At 40.9% G+C, this 17,933-nt stretch overlaps 1 protein-coding gene across 4 annotated transcripts in view; it reads right to left on the bottom strand.

Moving 5' to 3' along the window:
* The window catches only part of LOC127419935 (intermembrane lipid transfer protein VPS13D-like), a 69,717-nt gene that overhangs the window by 4,713 nt on the left and 47,071 nt on the right, over positions 1 to 17,933 (bottom strand). For all 4 annotated transcript variants that reach the window (XM_051661759.1, XM_051661758.1, XM_051661762.1 and 1 more), the window contains 14 exons: positions 17,491 to 17,648; positions 17,240 to 17,348; positions 16,962 to 17,132; positions 16,720 to 16,824; positions 16,358 to 16,507; positions 14,804 to 14,953; positions 14,618 to 14,714; positions 14,386 to 14,534; positions 13,719 to 13,853; positions 13,402 to 13,569; positions 6,113 to 6,245; positions 5,378 to 5,570; positions 1,426 to 1,557; positions 524 to 764 (listed from right to left, as the gene is read on the bottom strand). In XM_051661759.1, the coding sequence (XP_051517719.1) occupies positions 524 to 764; positions 1,426 to 1,557; positions 5,378 to 5,570; positions 6,113 to 6,245; positions 13,402 to 13,569; positions 13,719 to 13,853; positions 14,386 to 14,534; positions 14,618 to 14,714; positions 14,804 to 14,953; positions 16,358 to 16,507; positions 16,720 to 16,824; positions 16,962 to 17,132; positions 17,240 to 17,348; positions 17,491 to 17,648 (2,091 nt within the window). The remainder of the gene's footprint in view (positions 1 to 523; positions 765 to 1,425; positions 1,558 to 5,377; positions 5,571 to 6,112; positions 6,246 to 13,401; positions 13,570 to 13,718; positions 13,854 to 14,385; positions 14,535 to 14,617; positions 14,715 to 14,803; positions 14,954 to 16,357; positions 16,508 to 16,719; positions 16,825 to 16,961; positions 17,133 to 17,239; positions 17,349 to 17,490; positions 17,649 to 17,933) is intronic.

The raw sequence follows: 17,933 nt of genomic DNA, 5'->3' as shown, positions 1-17,933 counted from the left end.
ATTCGGTATCAGTGTGTGTACAGAACCGAACTAACCAACTAGTTGTTAATGATGTGATCAATAAAATCACACAAATAGAGTTATGTGTCTTCACTCATTCATATATTCCCCTGTAGTTTCTTTCATCAGCTCTGCACTCTCGGGGTAACCTGTACATTACAGTCCAGACAAAACACACATGCTGTTTAACTGCAGCCGCTTAGACGCGCATAAACAAAACATGGCAACAGCAGCTAACTAAACATTGCCGTATGATAATATGTTTCTGGTGGATAATTTCTTTGCTCAAAAATAACGGGTTAAACTGGTGGCATTTATGTTTCTTGTTCTCAGGCGCGAGACGCTGCAGCATTGCTATGGTTATCACTTGTCGATCATCACAATTGCAAAGTAACTCCTGTATTCTTTACACACATGGAATGAAAATTTAGGTGATCCACTCCCGCATTAAAATGCGGGTGTCACACTTGAAACTTTGAAGTTTGTACGTGGCCTTCGTGAACACTGAGGGTCAATCTCTTACCATAGGTTTCTGGTGTGATGGACCTGGAATGGCCACTCCACTACTGGTGCTTTCAGCTTTCTTGGTAAGCTGTACATACACTTTTCCATGGTCTTTGGACACCAGACAATGATAGAGGTCATCATATTTGACTTCTAAAAATATTGCTTCACGATCCACGTATTCCCCAGGCTTGAGAAAATACACCACTTTGGAGGAGATCAGCACACAGTACGTGTCTATAGGCTCCACTGCAATGAAACTATGGAGGGGGAAAAACAGGCTTAGTAACTATGAGCTGCTTGCAGCTAAGATTTCATTGTATGAGCATTACTTTGCATGGGTGTCCCTTTACAAAGAGCAGAAGTGGTGCTTTGTCCTGTTAAAATCTGGGTTAAGTCAAATTAAATTGCATTACAGCACAGCAGAGATTCTATTCTGAGGAAATTCACCCACGGATTCCAACGCAAATTTGTGAAATTATGAACTCAATACTCCTCTCGCATAAGAAAGATTAAGTCAAGCATGGTACTTAGTGTAAAGATTGTTTTCAAAGAAGAGATTATCACACCAAATCAAACACTAAGACACGCAGTAGTGCTGTGTAAAAGACTGCAGACGGCAGTGTGCAGACTGCAGCTGAGCAGAGTAATGGCCAGTGTGGCACCTCTGAGGAGAGAGGTCAGGTGGGCCAGCAGGCATCTGCTGATCTGGATGGATTAGCCTCTTAGGTGATAAATTTGTTTCACTTTGAACAAGAAACAAGTCCTTGGGTTTCAAACCAATGTAGAAACTATCTGAATCGATTGATCAATCAGTCGGTCTAAAAATAACATCTCTACAGAAAAGCAGTTTTCTGTTTGCTTTTAATCCTATATTCAATATTGGCACAGAACAGAATAACCGTCAGGCTGGATACTCACTATTCAGAGTGGATACTGTCTGTCAAGTGAAAGAGCTGTTCTTGTGCATCTGCTTGTAGGGAGGAGAATCGAGGCAGCAGCCCCTGAGGGCCAGTACAGCAACGTGGCTTTCTCAACCGCTGCACACTCAGCCTGAAACAGATACACAAAACACACAGGGATCATTACTTACAAAACCAACAGCCTTAAGAGGGTTAACGCTGGTGATTCCAAGTTGAAATGAACATTTTACTGGAAAGACTGAACCTTTTTTCTCTTTCCCCCCTATTTCCCGTTAAAGTGTAGAACAGAGTCTCTTGAAATAACACCTGTTGTGCCACAATCCAAAAAACCCACATACTCAGACTCCTGCTATGCCTGTTAAGGTGATATCCAGCCAACATATCATGTGTTGAACTGTGTTTCACACTCAAGCACACCATATTGGTTTTAGGTGTGCAGTTCAACAGGCTCAGTGGACAGGGTCATGATAGCTTAGAGTTCTGGTGGTCTAGGCCAGTCAACAGCCTGTAGTGCCAATGCAAAGCCTGGGTCTCACTTCTCCTGCAAACAACTCCTCTTCTCTTTGGCTGCCACTGGTGGGCCAAGTGGAATTACTACATCTGGCTTGAATCTGGGCCAGCAGGCATTTGATTAGAGCTGATGGTTTCCAGTTGATTCACAAAGAAGGCAGTGTACTGCATCTCTCTGTTCTGTTTAAACTGAAGCCGAATGCAGCTGCCGCTGTTCATCAAGAGCTGAACTCTGAATGCGAGATGTTAAGGAGAGAGGATACCCAAGGATGGACAACCCTGGAGTCTGAGTGGGTCTGGATCAAGTTCTGATTTTTTTTTTTTATTGCAACAACTTCTGCATTTTCTATAAAATTGAGACCTATACACTATGCGACTTCAGAAGGGTTTATGGCAAGTTCATGTCATGCAATGAAAAACAGCAACTAGATTAAAAGGTAAATTTTAGCATTAAATAACTGTTGTAAGCAATTACAACTAAATCAAATATCAAATATATTGAAGCCACTGGTTACTTCATTATGACATATCAAAGAAACCGTAAAAAAAAAATCTGTAAAAAAAACAAAAAACAACAGGAATTCCACATGGACTTGGCTCTCATGACAGCAAGCCATGGTTCATAATCATAACCGTAAGTCATGAGATCTGGCCCTATGCATGACAGGACTGTAATAGACCCAGGGAGACTCCTAACCTCTCTCTCCAGCCTCACCCACTGCTCTGGAGGCGATTGAGCACAATGCCCGCACCCGATTGTGGGACTGGGACAATAGGGTTCAACTCTAGGTCAGGCACAGGGCTTGGAGCCCAGCCAGTCAGTCGTCAATGGGTGCAAACAAACAGCTCTTACTTCTTGCTCCTTTCCGAGAAAGATCATGAGCAAAAGGGGTTAAGGGCGGATTTACTGTGGAAGGCTGCTGTACGTAGGTGTTTAAAAAAAATCTAAAAACATGCCTGCAGGATTATAAGCAAATTTCCATCTCTCTGGTCCAAAAGCAAGACCTGTTGCAGTCACATGTGGCGAGACATTTGCTTGGCTGACTAACATTTGTTTATCTTTCTAATCTTTTTATCTTTGGCTCACTGTCTGGGTCAATTCTGGTTCAACTGTGTACCCTTTTAACCTATTTGTATGCTGCAAACAAGTTAGAGTTGCAGGTACATTAGCCCTTCTCTTTTGTGTCTAAAAAGATAGAGGAGAGTACAGTAGATATTCAGCACAGCTCTCTTTTGATCATAAACATGCACATTGCCATAGGCTTGTTTTTCACACTGAACACATGGTTTTATAGTAGCATTTCATCTGGAAAGAGCACCACCTATATGTCAGTGGTGGTTCTATTCTTTTACAGTAGATACACAGTACACCTTTCATTTAGAGTGAAAAAAGCTGAGAAATGGATTACTTACACATTGTATCTGTAAAGAAGTACAGAATCATGGTTTATATGTTTGCTCGGCAGACAAAAAATGAGCTAAAAATCCCATAGACTTCCACTAAAAAGGTCCCCAGTCCCCACACATATCTAGAGATCTTTTTTGACTTGGGCCAGTAAGCAGCCATCTTGCAACCATTTAGTAATGCCCTAGCAATGTCCTAGTAATCACCCAAAACACCCTGACATTCCAAAAATATAAACAAGTGTCATAAAAATGTCATGGATGTTTTTTGTACTTCATCTATTTATTAATTGTTGTGGAGAATCTAAAGGCATTTTTACCGAACAAAAGATTAAGATTAGTTTAACATTTTCACTGTTTTAATTCTTAAACAGTTAAGAAAGGAGGGTTAACCTATTTGTATGCTGATTACCAAACCAGTTAAAAGTTACAGATACTTTTAGATTATAAGAATGCACAAGCTGCTTGTTTATAACAGGTGGAAAACACATAACCGTTGAGGTGTACAATGTTGTTGTCTTGATCAAATGCCACAAAAGTATTGCAAACTTTTACTGTTGAGGAATTTAACAACAACAAAAAAACATCCTTGATGCCTTTCCCAAAACTGACAGTCAAATGCAAGTCAACAGGCAAACCACATGAGGGAATTTCATATAAAGCCCGGGGTAATAGAAAATGCATGCTTTTCAAACTGAACTGACAGCTAAGGTGGGGAGCAGGGTGCTTATTCAGTCAAAGTCTGAGCCTCTACTGCTGCCCTCACCAACCCCCAGCAATTCTTTGCCTTTGTTTTGGGATTGTAATTGAGCTGCCTCTGGAAGGCTGCCTGGATTGCATAGTGCAGTTCGGAATGGTGCGCGTGTATGTGTGTGTGTGTGGGGGTTGGGGGGGTTTGGGTGGGTCTGGGGTCCGGGGAACTGATGTGGGAGGGTGAGTTCACTAGCGGGGCAGGAGAGCAAAAAGATTGTGCGGACACTTACACCATTCCTGAACTCGCTACAGTCTGCTTCTCATTTACTTGTTTATTTCCTGTTTGTGATCTAACAGGGCACGTATGTCACAAACTCCTGACCATCAAGAGAAAAACATCACTCCATAAATCTACAGTGTCATTAATTACCTTGTTTGCTAGAAAACTGTAAAAAATGGGAAACGTCATCCATGTTTCAGATGTGAAGGGAAGGAAACTGCACTGGGAATCACCATGCCCAGTTGTTGATAAGTAGAAATGTTGATTGCATTGCTACCTGCGAGTGTGTTATTGAGAATGTGTAATAACCGGGTCAGACAGTGTCCGCTGTGACCCATAAATCCTGCACATTTTCGGTGTGAACTCTGGCTGAACTCCTGGCTGCACTGTGGCAGGCACGCTCCAAGTGTCTCTCCCTTAAACTCCCCCAGCTCTTCCTTGCACAGTTCACCAGCAGGTCCCTTCTCTGCACAGACATACACACACACACACACACACACACACCTCCTCTCTCTATTCACTGGGAATGGTGAGAGGACAGGAAACTCATTCCTCCTCCAGTTGGAGCAGTAAAACCACAAACACGCTGTGCCGCACAAATACATAGGCAAATGAAGAACAAATGGCTTTACATACCAGACAGCCTGTGTAATATAACCTGCTTTTGGGCCCCCTCGTAAAACCTCAGGTAGTGCTGCTAGCTTTAGATGATGAGGTGGAGGTGAGACCCCGAAGGCTGGTCTTAAAACAGTGGGCAAGTTCTACAGAGCAGTTCTGGACTGTGGTTTGGATCATTAGCAGGTGTTCATTAGTGTAGAGCTCTACTAGCCACAAGCTAAACTCATCAAAAGGCAGGTGGGATTTATGGGAATCTACAGAGAGGTTACGCAGGCTCTGCAAAGTTTTAAGCACTATAAATACTGAACCATAGAGGGTTTTCTGAACACAGGGAGAGTAAGCCATGCACAAACCCTTGGCCAAACTATTCCCTTCAAGTTTCATGTGGAAATATCAGTGTTTAACAGTGCAAACTTGAGTTTAAAGAAGTTGAGCAGAAAAATACCTGTTGCTTAGGCTGGCCATGTCTCGGACAGTTTGCGCTGTTTCAGAGGCAAAGTCCAGAGCTCCTGCCACAGGTTTGGTAACCGTGCCAACCAATCCCTTCCCCAGACCAGAGAAAAATCCGCTGACACCCCCCTCAGTCTTCACTCCCTCCACAGTTGATGTGATGACACTGGTCAGACCACCAATGATGCCTAAGAGCATAGGATAAAATACCAAGTAGAGCAGGCTTTGTATAAGGACAAGGCACAGTAACAATAAACTGATAAAAATTAAGAATATTGAGTATTGGGGGCCTGGGTAGCTCAGCGAGTATTGATGCTGACTACCACACCTGGAGTCGCGAGTTCGAATCCAGGGTGTGCTGAGTGACTCCAAGCAGGTCTCCTGAGCAACCAAATTGGCCCGGTTGCTAGGGAGGGTAGAGTCACATGGGGTAACCTCCTCGTGGTCGTGATTACTGGTTCTCGCTTTCAATGGGGCGCGTGGTAAGTTGTGCGTAGACTAGCATGAGCCTCCACATGTGGAGTCTCCGTGGTGTCATGCACAACGAGCCACGAGATAAGATGCGCGGATTGACTGTCTCAGAAGCAGAGGCAACTGAGACTTGTCCTCCGCCACCCGGATTGAGGTCAGTAACCGCGCCACCACGAGGACCTACTAAGTAGTGGGAATTGGGCGTTCCAAATTGTGAGAAAAGGGAAAAAAATATTGAGTATTAAATGTTCTTGTGTACCATGAGCAAGACCATGGATCCCTGCAACAAGATGCTCTCCGCTGGTAGCTCCATGATAGCGAATGTACTCTCGTTCTGTCTGGTGGCGGTTGTCCATTGTCTTGCCCAATCCATCAGATAAGGTACCTGCAAACTGCACCGGCAGATAAACATAACAGTTAAAAAAGTAATCTACAACTACCATGATGAGAAATGCTTATTGTATACCAGATAGGAGAACTATATTATCAAATCTTTGAATCTGTGATTCAGACAGTCAGTACATTTACATGTGCAGTTACAGTATAATCGGGCTACAGCAAGTTTTTGCACACAGCAGGCACTTTATTAAGCAGCACATAACCCTTTCAAAAGAACAATGTTTCTGATTATTTTATTTAAAATTCAAGTATCTGTCTACCTGAATTGCACTTTGTCTGCAATAAAGAAAACAAACATCATGTAATCTTCAGTGACTGGTGTAGGTTCAGCACAAGACAGGAAGCACAAAAGCGTCCAGATTGACGGCTCTATTTCGGTAAATCGAGATGCAGTTCAAGTCAAACAGAACTAATATGTTTAAAGCAACTTACCTGAATAACACAATTTTGAAGGTAACTCTATTGCCCCCTTAAGATATGAAGTAGGGATGTCCCAATACCATTTTTCTGAGAACGAGTACAAGTACTGATACTTTCTTTCTGATACTCGCCAATACCAAGTCCAATACCTGTTTTTTTTTTTTTTTTTTTTTCTGAACTCCATATCAACAGATTATTTCAAATCATCAAAATGGTGTTAAAATAAATAAGTTAATTACAACTTTAATCAAATGAAAATGTAACAATTAATTTTTTATCAAATTAAGTACTTATATACAGAACCTCACAGCACAATCCAAAATACAGTATTGGAGTTATATTTTGTCAAATAAATTGCTGCATAACAGAGCATCACAGATGTAAGGTGTTACATAAATATAATACAAATACCATTGATTTATTACTATTATTAGTAGTAGCAGTAGTAATACAGTGAATATTACATAACTTTACACTAGTGAAATATTTCTGTCATCCTTTTTTTTTTTTCATTTAAATTTATCTTTTATTTTGACTGAGCTTTTATTTTGAAGTGTTTCTGTGTGATGACGGTGGCTTTTCAGTCTGAAAAAGCCGGGCGCTACATGACTCAAAGTGATTATTAAACTGCAAAAGCCTACTATTTAATTAAATAAATACGCACTCTGTATGTGCCTCATGCTATAAATGAATTTGCGCTCTGTTCGCTGTCATCTGCTACAAACAGAGTGCTTGATGCTCATGGCGGTGTTTTTCCTGTATGAGCCAAGGAGGAGCTTTAAAAGGTATGTGCAGTTCAGCCGGCATCAGCACAACACTGTCTCCACACATTCACTAGTGCTCTGCTCACAATAGAGGCACACTGCACATGCTTTTGCTGTTAAATAATCTCACTAGGACATAATGTGATTAGAATTTGTGCGCTGATTGTTTACGTAATGACATTCTTTTGTCAGATTGTATCGTTTTTTTGGTATCGAAGCATTTTTACCAGCACGAGTACGAGTATATGAGTGTGGTTTCAGACCTGATTCCTGTACCAGTATCGGGATATCCCTAGTACTGAGGTTTGTCACCACCACAGTAATGCAAGAATGCATGTTAAGCAAGTTCAACCATACAGCACGTTGCCAGTGTGTTGACCAAGTGGTCGAATCTGTGTATGTGTACTTGCATGAAGTATGTTTCTGGCATTTTAAGACAACGTATTAGTCTGACAGTGTTTTAGTCTGACTGAAATCCACTACTGACTGTTAAAACGTCAGGCAATTGACCAGTGAAAAGCCTCCCCACAGAATAGAGGATAGCTAAGGAGTTACCCTAAGGAGTGGACTGTCTACTTTTGGACACATCAGTGACTTATTGCAGACCTATGTGTGGTGTGACTGATTTATGTCCGATGTAGTTTGTGGTGCTAATTTAAATTTTAATTATTTAAAAGGTACCATGTTCCAGGCAATTGCAATGGTTCTCATTGTACAAACCTTTCCATTGCTGAACAATGAGGACACATTCTGAGTTTACACACCGTCTCACTATAACTGAGTTTACACACCGTCTCATCCAGCTGTCAAATATATCAGGCTGTAATTTGTCAAATGGGGTGGCTTTCCCCCCTCTTGGCACAGTTGACCTGACTTTGCCCATAGTGGCCCCCCTCAGGTCCCCTGCAGGTGCCTCCTGGAAGTGAGTTTTGTATTACAGGCCCAGCAAGCTCCCTACTGGAGCTCGAACACTGTATAAACACAGGCACATTCTGTAGAACTCAAGCAAGAGTCAGGCATGAACTTGGGACGACCCCTCCAAGCAAAGTCCCTTGTGAGTTCATCTGAAGGCCAGCTCAGATTCTCTGCTCCTCCTCCCTCCCTTCGTTTTCTCTCTTTATAAAAAAAAAAAAAAAAAAAAAAAAGCCTGGCTGTGAAATTATACCAATACATTTACCAGATATGAGTCTGGGAGAGGGAGAGGAGGATCAGAACACTTTCAAGTTTATGGCCCCCCCACGCCTCCTCTGCTTGAGCCATTAGCCCATCCTATCTGAACGCAGGGCCCCTAGAGGTGTGCGAGAATGTGTTTGAGTATGTGTGAGAAAGACAGAAAGAGATGTAGAGAAATAAAACCCATGGTGTGCTTGTTATAAAGTGGGTGAGTGTGCTCTGACAGAGGAGAAAACTATAAGAGCTGGTAATAAAAATGAAATCCTGCTCTAAAGAGAACAACGCTCCACTGCAGCGAGGGTCAGAGGTTGTCTTAAAGCAACCAACAGAAAGATGATATATCATGGTTTAAGACTCTCCGAGACATGCTGCTCAGAGATCATGTAGAATTCACTAATGGAAAAATAAGTGTTATGCAGTAGTGATGTATGTTACTCGACAATATACTCATGTATTGAAATATGAATACAAATGTGGCATATAATAAAACATAATGGCACTATTAAAACCCATGGGAGAATGTCCAAGGTACACACACTTTGCAGTCAATGGAGTATGCTTAACTGAAATATCTATTAAAAATGTTCTGGCCCCCATAAAGGTAAAACTAACAACAAAGAATTCCAGAGGGCTGCACACAATCCAAAATCAATTCTGGGTGTCCATTGACATAAGTTAAAAAACAAATTGTAATCTGAGCAAATACAATAAACATCACGATTTCTAGGCAGCAAACCGAAAGCTCTCAAATGCCTTAAATATCTTTCATTAAAGTTTTCCCCCAAGCAGCATGACAAGGACTATTATACAGTTGGTGGTTGATTCTGGCAACGTGTTTTTATTCAAGTTGCTGGAAGCTCTCCAGGGGGAGTAATAATTTGTTTATACTCATGAAATTGAGTTAGTGGCAACAGAAGCAGCCAACAGGCAGAGGATTTTCTTATTTTTCCAGAAATCCTAAGCATTTCTTCAGCAGCTCACCAGGTAATTTGAAATGAACTGAAAAGCTATTACTACCAAAGATGTGCTGAAGACAAGGAAATGGACTTCAGCTCCATCTGGCCTTTATTTCCAAATTTAATTTACAGAGGTGGCCAAAAATATCGGCACCCTTGGTAAATATGAGCAAAGAAGGCTGTGAAAAGAAATCTGCATTGTTTATCCTTTTGATCTTTCATAAAAAAAATTAAAAAAAAATCACAAAAATCTAACCTTTAATTGAAGTTAATACAATTGAAACGGGAAATATCTCATTATTAAATAAATATTTTTCTCCAAAACGCATTGGCCATAATTATTGGCACCTTTTTGCAGCCTCCCTTTGCCAAGATAACAGCTCTGAGTCTTCTCTTATAATGTCTAATGAGGTTGGAGAACACCTGGCAAGGGATCTGAGACCATTCCTCCATACAGAATCTCTACAGATCCTTCAAATTCAGAGGTTCATGTTGGTGGACTCTCCTCTTCAGTTCACCCCACACATTTTCTATGGGGTTCAGGTCTGGGGACTGGGATGGCCATAGCAGAACCTTGATTTTGTGGTCAGTGAACCATTTTTGTGTTGATTTTGATGTTTGTTTTGGATCATTGTCCTGCTGGAAGATCCAACCAGGGCCCATTGTAAGCTTTCTGGCAGAGGCAGCCAGGTTTAGATTTTCTATCTGTGGGTATTTGATAGAGTCTGTGATGCCATGTATCCAAACAAGATGCCCAGGACCTCTGGCATAAAAACAGTCCCACAAAATTAAAAATCCAGCACCACATTTAACCGTGGGCATTGGGTACTACTTCATCTCTGTGGGTGCTAAACCCATCTCTAGTATTTGCTGCTTAAAAGCTATATTTTTGTTTGTCTGACCATAGAACCCGGTCACATTTGAAGTTTCAGTAGTGTCTGGTAAACTGAAGACACTTGAGTTTGTTGTTGAATGAGAGCAGAGGCTTTTTTTCTTGAAACCCTCACAAACAACTTGTGGTGATGCCTAATATATTTTTATTTTATTTTATTTATTTTTTAGAATTTCTGACCCCAAGACCCAACAAATTTCTGCAATTCTCCTGCTGTGATCCTTGGAGATTCTTTGGCCACTTGAACCATCCTCCTCACTGTGTGTGGAGACAATATAGACACACGTCCTTTTCCAGGCCGATTCTTAAGATCTCCAGTTGATTGGAACTTGTTAATTATTGCGCTGATGGTGGAAATGGGCATTTTCAATGCTTTGGCTATTTTCTTATAGCCACTTCCCATTTTGTGAAGCTCAACAACCTTTTGCAGCACATCAGAACTTTATTCTTTAGTCTAACCCACTGTTATTGATGATTAAGGAAATTTGGACTGTGTGTTACCTCATATTTATACCCCTGTGAAACAGGAAGTCATGGCTGCACAATTTCATGTTACTAGTCACCCAGGTGCACTAAAAAATTAAAAATATGATTGGGAATATACTTCAGATATATTTTACTCATAAGAATTTCTAGGGGTGCCAATAATTGTGGCCAACATGTTTTGGAGAAAAATATTTAATGAGATATTTCCCCTCTTGTTTTACTTCAATTAAAGGTTCGATTTTTGAGAATTTTTTTAATGAAAGGTCAAAAGGATAAACAATGCAGTCACAGCCTTCTTTGCTCATATTTACCAAGGGTGCCAAAATTTTTGGCCACCACTGTAAAAATAACTGAACACTGAGAACTTCACTAGCAAGTCAGTCCACTGTCGGCCATCTTTGGAACACGCTAAAAGATCGAAATCTCAAAAATGGTTGGTCAAGATTACGATTAAAGAACATATTTCAAATCAGTAATAAAATCTGACAACACTGGAATCATAAATTGTGCTTCTTTACCTCAGATAACGTAAAAAACCCCACAATTTTCTCGGTTTGTATAGCGAATACGCACACGCGTTCTCGAGTTGATTGACAGGTGATGTCTATATCTAAAAGGTGATTGATTCTTTGACCTGTAAGGTGGAACTTCCTTTCTACATCTGTTGACCGTAGGGCATTCTAATTTCTCCCATTCATTTTAAAAGAAGTGGCCTGTCTCTCGTAAATAATCTCTGGCTCAGCTTGCTTTATCCAAGTGAGCTTTAAAGCGATAGTTTACACACACACAAAAAAAAAACAAACACACAAAAAAAAAAAAAACACGGAAATTGGTGATTTTCACAAAACCAGTCAAGAAAATGTCCTGGTCATATTTAACCCCAAATCAATTCATAGAAATATGAAAATATATTTTGCGTAAAGAAAATAAAGCCAATATTTAGGACCATCAATATTTTTTGCACTGTGCCATAATTTTCAGGTCATTTAAACACATTTTACCCCTCAGTTTTCTTTACCGCAATGTGTCTGAATGTTTAACTTTTACTATTCCCATTGTTTCAATGATGACTCTCATTACTGTAATACAGTAATTTTTTACTCTATTACAGGGGGGAAAAAAATAATGTTTTAACAATGATTTTTAAATTCAAATCAGTGAAAAAGAAAGGCAGTACCAAGGGTGTACAGCTACGATGTTCAGTATAAATCCTTAACAGTTTAAAGAATATATAATTTTTTCACAGTGTGGTTATGAGAATATCATAATGACTATCTTTTTTCGCATTGCGGTAATAAGAATTGTATGTCCATACATGGTCATGGTATGTCATTCTGCCTAACATCTCCTTTTGTGTTCCACAGAAGAAAGTCATACTAAAAAACATGAGGTTGAGTAAATGATGACAGAATTTAAATTTTTGGGTAAACTATCCCTTTAATCATGAGTGTGTTAAATCAGCTCCACTTCCCTTGACTAAAAACAACACCCTAAGTGAAGCAGTGAGAGACCTCAAAAGCAAAAGGTCTAAGGAAATGAGAAATGGTCAAGTGTTACTGGTAAGTCTTGCTGATTGGAACCTGTTGGGGTCCCCTGGCATGAGTGTTTATGGCATGAGCATGGCCAGTGCAGCTAGAAGGAAAGTAAATGAGAGCGGACAGAGGGAAAAACACACAATGGGCTGGCTGAAAGCAAGCTGGCTGCCACTGATGTGCCATGGTGTGATGGTCTGTCAGACAGACATACTAAGAGCTGACTGCAGGACATGAAGAGGAGGTTGGGGTAAAATCTTAGTCCATCTGCTCAACTTCAACACTGAGATCTGCACAAACTTCTTAAGACCATCATAGGAACATTGCAGGGATCATTTTCAACTTATGCTGACTAAAAGTAAACAACTAAACACCAGTATTCTGTTTGCACAATGTTGTAAACATGCAGAAACCAGCTTTTACACAGAGAGACCAAAACTAATAAACACTCTGAAACTTTTCACCTCTTCAATGCATATTAGAATAAAAATCACACCAGATTGCTCTGCTGTTTAACATCATATGCATCTGACCTTCAAAGCTGTTACCATTCTTTTCCTGGAAATCATCACCAAATGACATGTGGCTCATTCTAGTGCTCTGCTTGGATGGTTCTTCAAAAACGTATTCAATAATAAGTCTGTGAAATAAACAACTTCAGCTTCTAATTTACATTTGAACAGACCTCATCACAGAGGACAGTACATTCTCATTTTTTCTCATTATGACTTGGCCTTCCACTAAATGAATCCCTTTCTTGTGGTTATTGCTGTGGTACTTTGCAGCTGAACAGATGGACTTATTCATACTCAGACTGATTTGGGAATAATTTGTCAAATATCTCTGAGATACTGCAGCGATGGAGAATTATGCATTGTGAGACATGGATCTGTGATATTCATCAGTAAAAAAGTGAATTTTGCTACCTTGGCAGCAGAGTTGGAAACGCCATGTGTGACACTGCGGATGAGTCCTCCAACATTGCCGTACTTGATGAGTTCATTCATACCCTCTGTGACGTCATTCAATAGGCCCATGGGGTTGCCCAGAAAGTCCACTGAACCCAGGATCTGAGCTGCCTGACTGATTAGCTCCTAAATGGACATACAAAGAAGAAGATTCAAACAGCCGGGCCTGAGGTCAAGAGTTAATGAAATCACACAGTGGTGATGAAGACATTGACAACTTACACTTCAAAATACAAGAAAATCTAATGAAAATATAACTGAGGAATGTTTCCTACCTCTCTAAAGTGCTTAAGGATGTCATTGATGATCATCTCCTGCGTCTCATAGGGGTGGACCCGAGTGTAGGGGTACATGTTAATGACTGCATCTTCAAACCGAATGAGTGGGAACCCCAGGGTTCCTTTCAAAGCCTGTGCAGAATGCAAATGACACTCAATTACATTACAGACCAACATATAATAACAGATTCATTTGGAAAACTTAAGATGACAGGATTTCAATACAGTATTTTTTAAGTCTATAAAACTAACTGCAACCAATGGACACTTTTCACAAACTGTGATGACACGTTTCTGCCTCTTTTAAAAAAAATAAAAATAAATTAAATTCGGGTACGTTTCTAACATTATTATTTTACCCTGGCCTTAATAAAAAGAAGTCACCACAGATGCAATGGGGTTTCAAATACAGTTTATGAAGGAGTGACAGTCTCTCTCTCTTCTGACTGCCGTAATCCATCTCGCTCTACTTTTTTCCTCTTTTGGAAAGTCGTGGAAACTTGAGCAAATGGGAATGCAAAAATAAAATTTGCTGTGGTCTCTCATTTACATCTCCAGAAATGTACCCTGCTATAAATTACTTCCACATTCCAAACCCTGAAACTGTTAAAGGGTCCATTAAGCACCGTTAGCACTGCAGTTGTTTCTACTGTGGCTCTCGTACCTTGAGGTCAGGGGGCAACTTATGAGAGGTGAAGACACTCAGCTTGACCTGAGGAAGACTAATCTTCAAGTTCTCAAAATAATAGCGTTTTGGTGTTCCAGCATCTTCACTGGCTTTCTCGTAGAGGTTCTCATCCAGCTTCTCAACCTCTGAAACACAAAATAATTTACTTGTCAGTGTACCATGAATTACATTTCCCATTATGCACACCAGAGGGATACCAGCTACACACCTCCCTCTGTCTGCCCATAGCCAAAGAATGTGAGTAGCTTCAACAAGAGCTTTTCCTCAATGATGACAGTATAGCGGCGAGCTGTGACCATCAGGTGCTGTAGGGTAGAGAGTGCAATCTATAATCAAACTCCTGTAGTCAAAGCACTCTGCTGAGGAGGAGACAATGGTTCAATGGTGGTTTTACCTTAAAAAGGTCTGTGAGCATAAGGCTGCTGGGCACTTTAACAGCGTTGACCTGCAGAGCAGGGCCTGAGTCCACTGCATTGATTTCAATGGAGCCTGGAGTCACACACAGCATAACAGGGTGAGTGGTACCCAGGAGCTGGTTATCCACCTGAGATAGAGGAGAGAGTAAAGACACATCTGTCAGAATTGTTAAATTTATCTGAGAATTAGAACGCAGTGGAAATGGTATAGGACTGTATACTATTTATAGGGGTACAGGGTGATCTGCTTTTGCTGATGACCAACACTTTTGCCAATATTACTTACATTTACATTTATTAATTTGGCAGATGCTTTTATCCAAAGCGACTTATAAAAGAGGAAAAACATAAGCGAATCATCTTAAGGAGACAGTGGTACGAAAAGCGCCATATTACAAAGTTTCACTAGCATCAGAATAGCATTCAAAACAGATTAAAGTGCTCATGGAAAAGATGTGTTTTTAGCCGTTTTTTTGAAGACAGAAAGTGAGTCAGCTTCACGGATGGAGTTGGGAAGGTCATTCCACCAATGTGGTATGATGAAGCCGAAAGTCCGGTAAAAGTGTTTTGGTGCCTCTTTGTGTTGGTACAGCAAGGCGACAGTCCTTAGCCGACCGCAGGCTGCTAGTGGGCGCGTAGCTCTGCAGAAATGATTTTAGGTATGCTGGAGCAGACCCAGTGACTGTTTTGTATGCCACTCAAGAGCCTTGAACTTGATACGTGCATCAACTGGCAGCCAGTGAAGAGAGACAAGGAGTGGTGTAACATGCGCTGTCTTTGGTTCATTAAAGACCAGATGTGCTGCTGCATTCTGAATCATTTGCAGGGGTCTAATTGCACATGCAGGGAGGCCTGCAATGAGAGCATTACAGTAGTCCAGTCTAGTTATGACAAGTGACTGAACAAGAAGTTGTGTGGCATTTTCAGAGAGGAAGGGTCTTATCTTCCTGATATTGTAGAGTGTAAATCTACATGATCTTGCGGTCTTTGAGATGTGGTCTGTGAAATTTAGTTTGTTATCGATGGTTACCCCTAGATTTCTGACCGTTGTGGAAGGCGTTACTGTAGTTGCACCCAGCTGCATGGCGACGTTGTGTTAAATGTTGCCGGTTGTACTTGCAAAGGTTGGTAATTTTTCACACATTCGATGATTGTGATTGGAGTGTGTTTAAGCCAAGCACACACACACATTACATGGATCGAGCTTGTCACCTTTAATGTTGAAGACTAATCTGCAACAAGCCTCAGATTCCAGCACATGACCATCGCCGACGGTCTTGTAGTGTGCGCACTCCTGAGGCAGGCTACGTCTAGTCCCAGATGCTACAACCAGTTTGTTTGGAGTGTGTGTTTGAAATCTATTTGTGTTCAAAATCTGGCTGGTAAATCGTCAGGTGTGTGCACTGTCACCCCGAACAATAATTTAAAAACATGTTTGTTGACGTGTTATTACGAATAAACTCTCCCATTGCACCGACTTTCAGTCTTGTAGTGTGCAATTGGCTGTACAGTTATGCTTTCTTGTTGCTTACCTGAATGTCTTTCACTGTAAGTTCCAGCACCTGGCTGGTAGCAGTGTGGGTGAAGTGCACATCAATGCCAGACAGGGTGGCAAACACCAACTCTTCAGGGAGTTTATTGACCAATGACAGGCCCACTCCCTCATCCAGGTTCACCAACACCTACACACAAGGGCAGAATTAGGAGGTTATCTTCTTCAGACAAATAACCCATTTGATTAGGATACACTAAGCACTACGATTATGATAAGCAATACTTGTTGTAAACACAATTGCAATTACAACTTGTTCAGTGTTTTCAACCATGTGTTAGATTTGGTTTTTATAAAATTCTACATAAAATGATGCTGGATGAACAAAAACATTGTTTTTACCTCCAGCTCCTCATCTGGAACTTTCATCTGAACAGGTTCTTTATTCAGGTCGTCCTCTGTGCTGGGAGAGGGTCTATTAATGCGCCGGTTGTTGAAGTCACTGATCTGAAATGAGGTATGTAGCTTCTCATATTAGAAAGTGTAAAAGAAAATAGGAAATGATTCCATTTCAGATGTCATACCATCCTACTCATGTGTGGGTATAATTGTTCAATAACAATGAAACAGGAGGGGTGTCTTACCTGTAGTACTCGTGTGGGCCCATCAGGCAGTACCTGCACAGACAGTACCCCTGAGCCAGGTCTCATTTTCTGGTTGATAAACTGTTGCTCTGGTGCCGGTTCCAAAACACCAGAGTCTGGACCCAGTACCACCTGGGCACCATCATGCAGCCCAGATACTCCACCCCTCACCTAAAACAACACATACCACAACTATTTAAAGAGCCACAGATACTTTAAAACTGAAAATAGAAATTGAAGAGTGGAAAAAAAAAACTGATGAAAGATGATAGAAAGACCTGAACGACTAGTCTGGGTAAACCACAGGTCAACATGCCAGAGCTGAAGTGCCATGTCTGGGTGGTGCTGCGGCGGTTGTCTGGCCGTCTTAACATCAGAGGCTCATAGCTAAAAAAAAAAATTTAAAAAAATGCAAGAGGTGAGAAATTACACCCATACACCATAGTAATGTCTTCTCTCTATGGGGATAAGAAGCTTCAATTAGAAAGGACAAGTTGTCCTCTGTTGTTCCATGGAGTGTTTAGATAACCTGTTGTCTGTTACTGCGGCCAGTCCAGCAATGTCAAGCACTAAAGATGAACTGAGGGGTCTCGGCTGGGAAGGTTTACTCTGAGGAGGAGATGAGCCCTCATGACATAGAATTCCTGCTCCTGTCATCCGCCACAGCTGGGAGCGCTTGCCAGGCTCCTAAACAGATAAGGGAATGTGATGAGCTTTCAGAATAAACAATAATATTCACCCGATTAAATTCTATGACAATTTATTACCCCAGTACTATGCTTAAAGGAATAGTTCACCCAAAAATGAAAAATCTGTAATTTACAGACCTTCATTTTGTTCTATACCAGCATGCCTTTTTCTTTTTTTTCCTTTCATGCAAGAGATGCAAACAAGATGCAATGAAACTGAATGGTGATTGAGGCTAACATTCTGCCTACCATCTCCTGTGTTTCACAGAGAAATTCATATGGG

The sequence above is a fragment of the Myxocyprinus asiaticus genome, chromosome 29 (assembly GCF_019703515.2).
Source record: "Myxocyprinus asiaticus isolate MX2 ecotype Aquarium Trade chromosome 29, UBuf_Myxa_2, whole genome shotgun sequence".
NCBI classification, from domain to species: domain Eukaryota; kingdom Metazoa; phylum Chordata; class Actinopteri; order Cypriniformes; family Catostomidae; genus Myxocyprinus; species Myxocyprinus asiaticus.
Note: the sequence above shows the minus strand (reverse complement) of the source record. Positions and strands in the feature narration are given on the sequence as shown.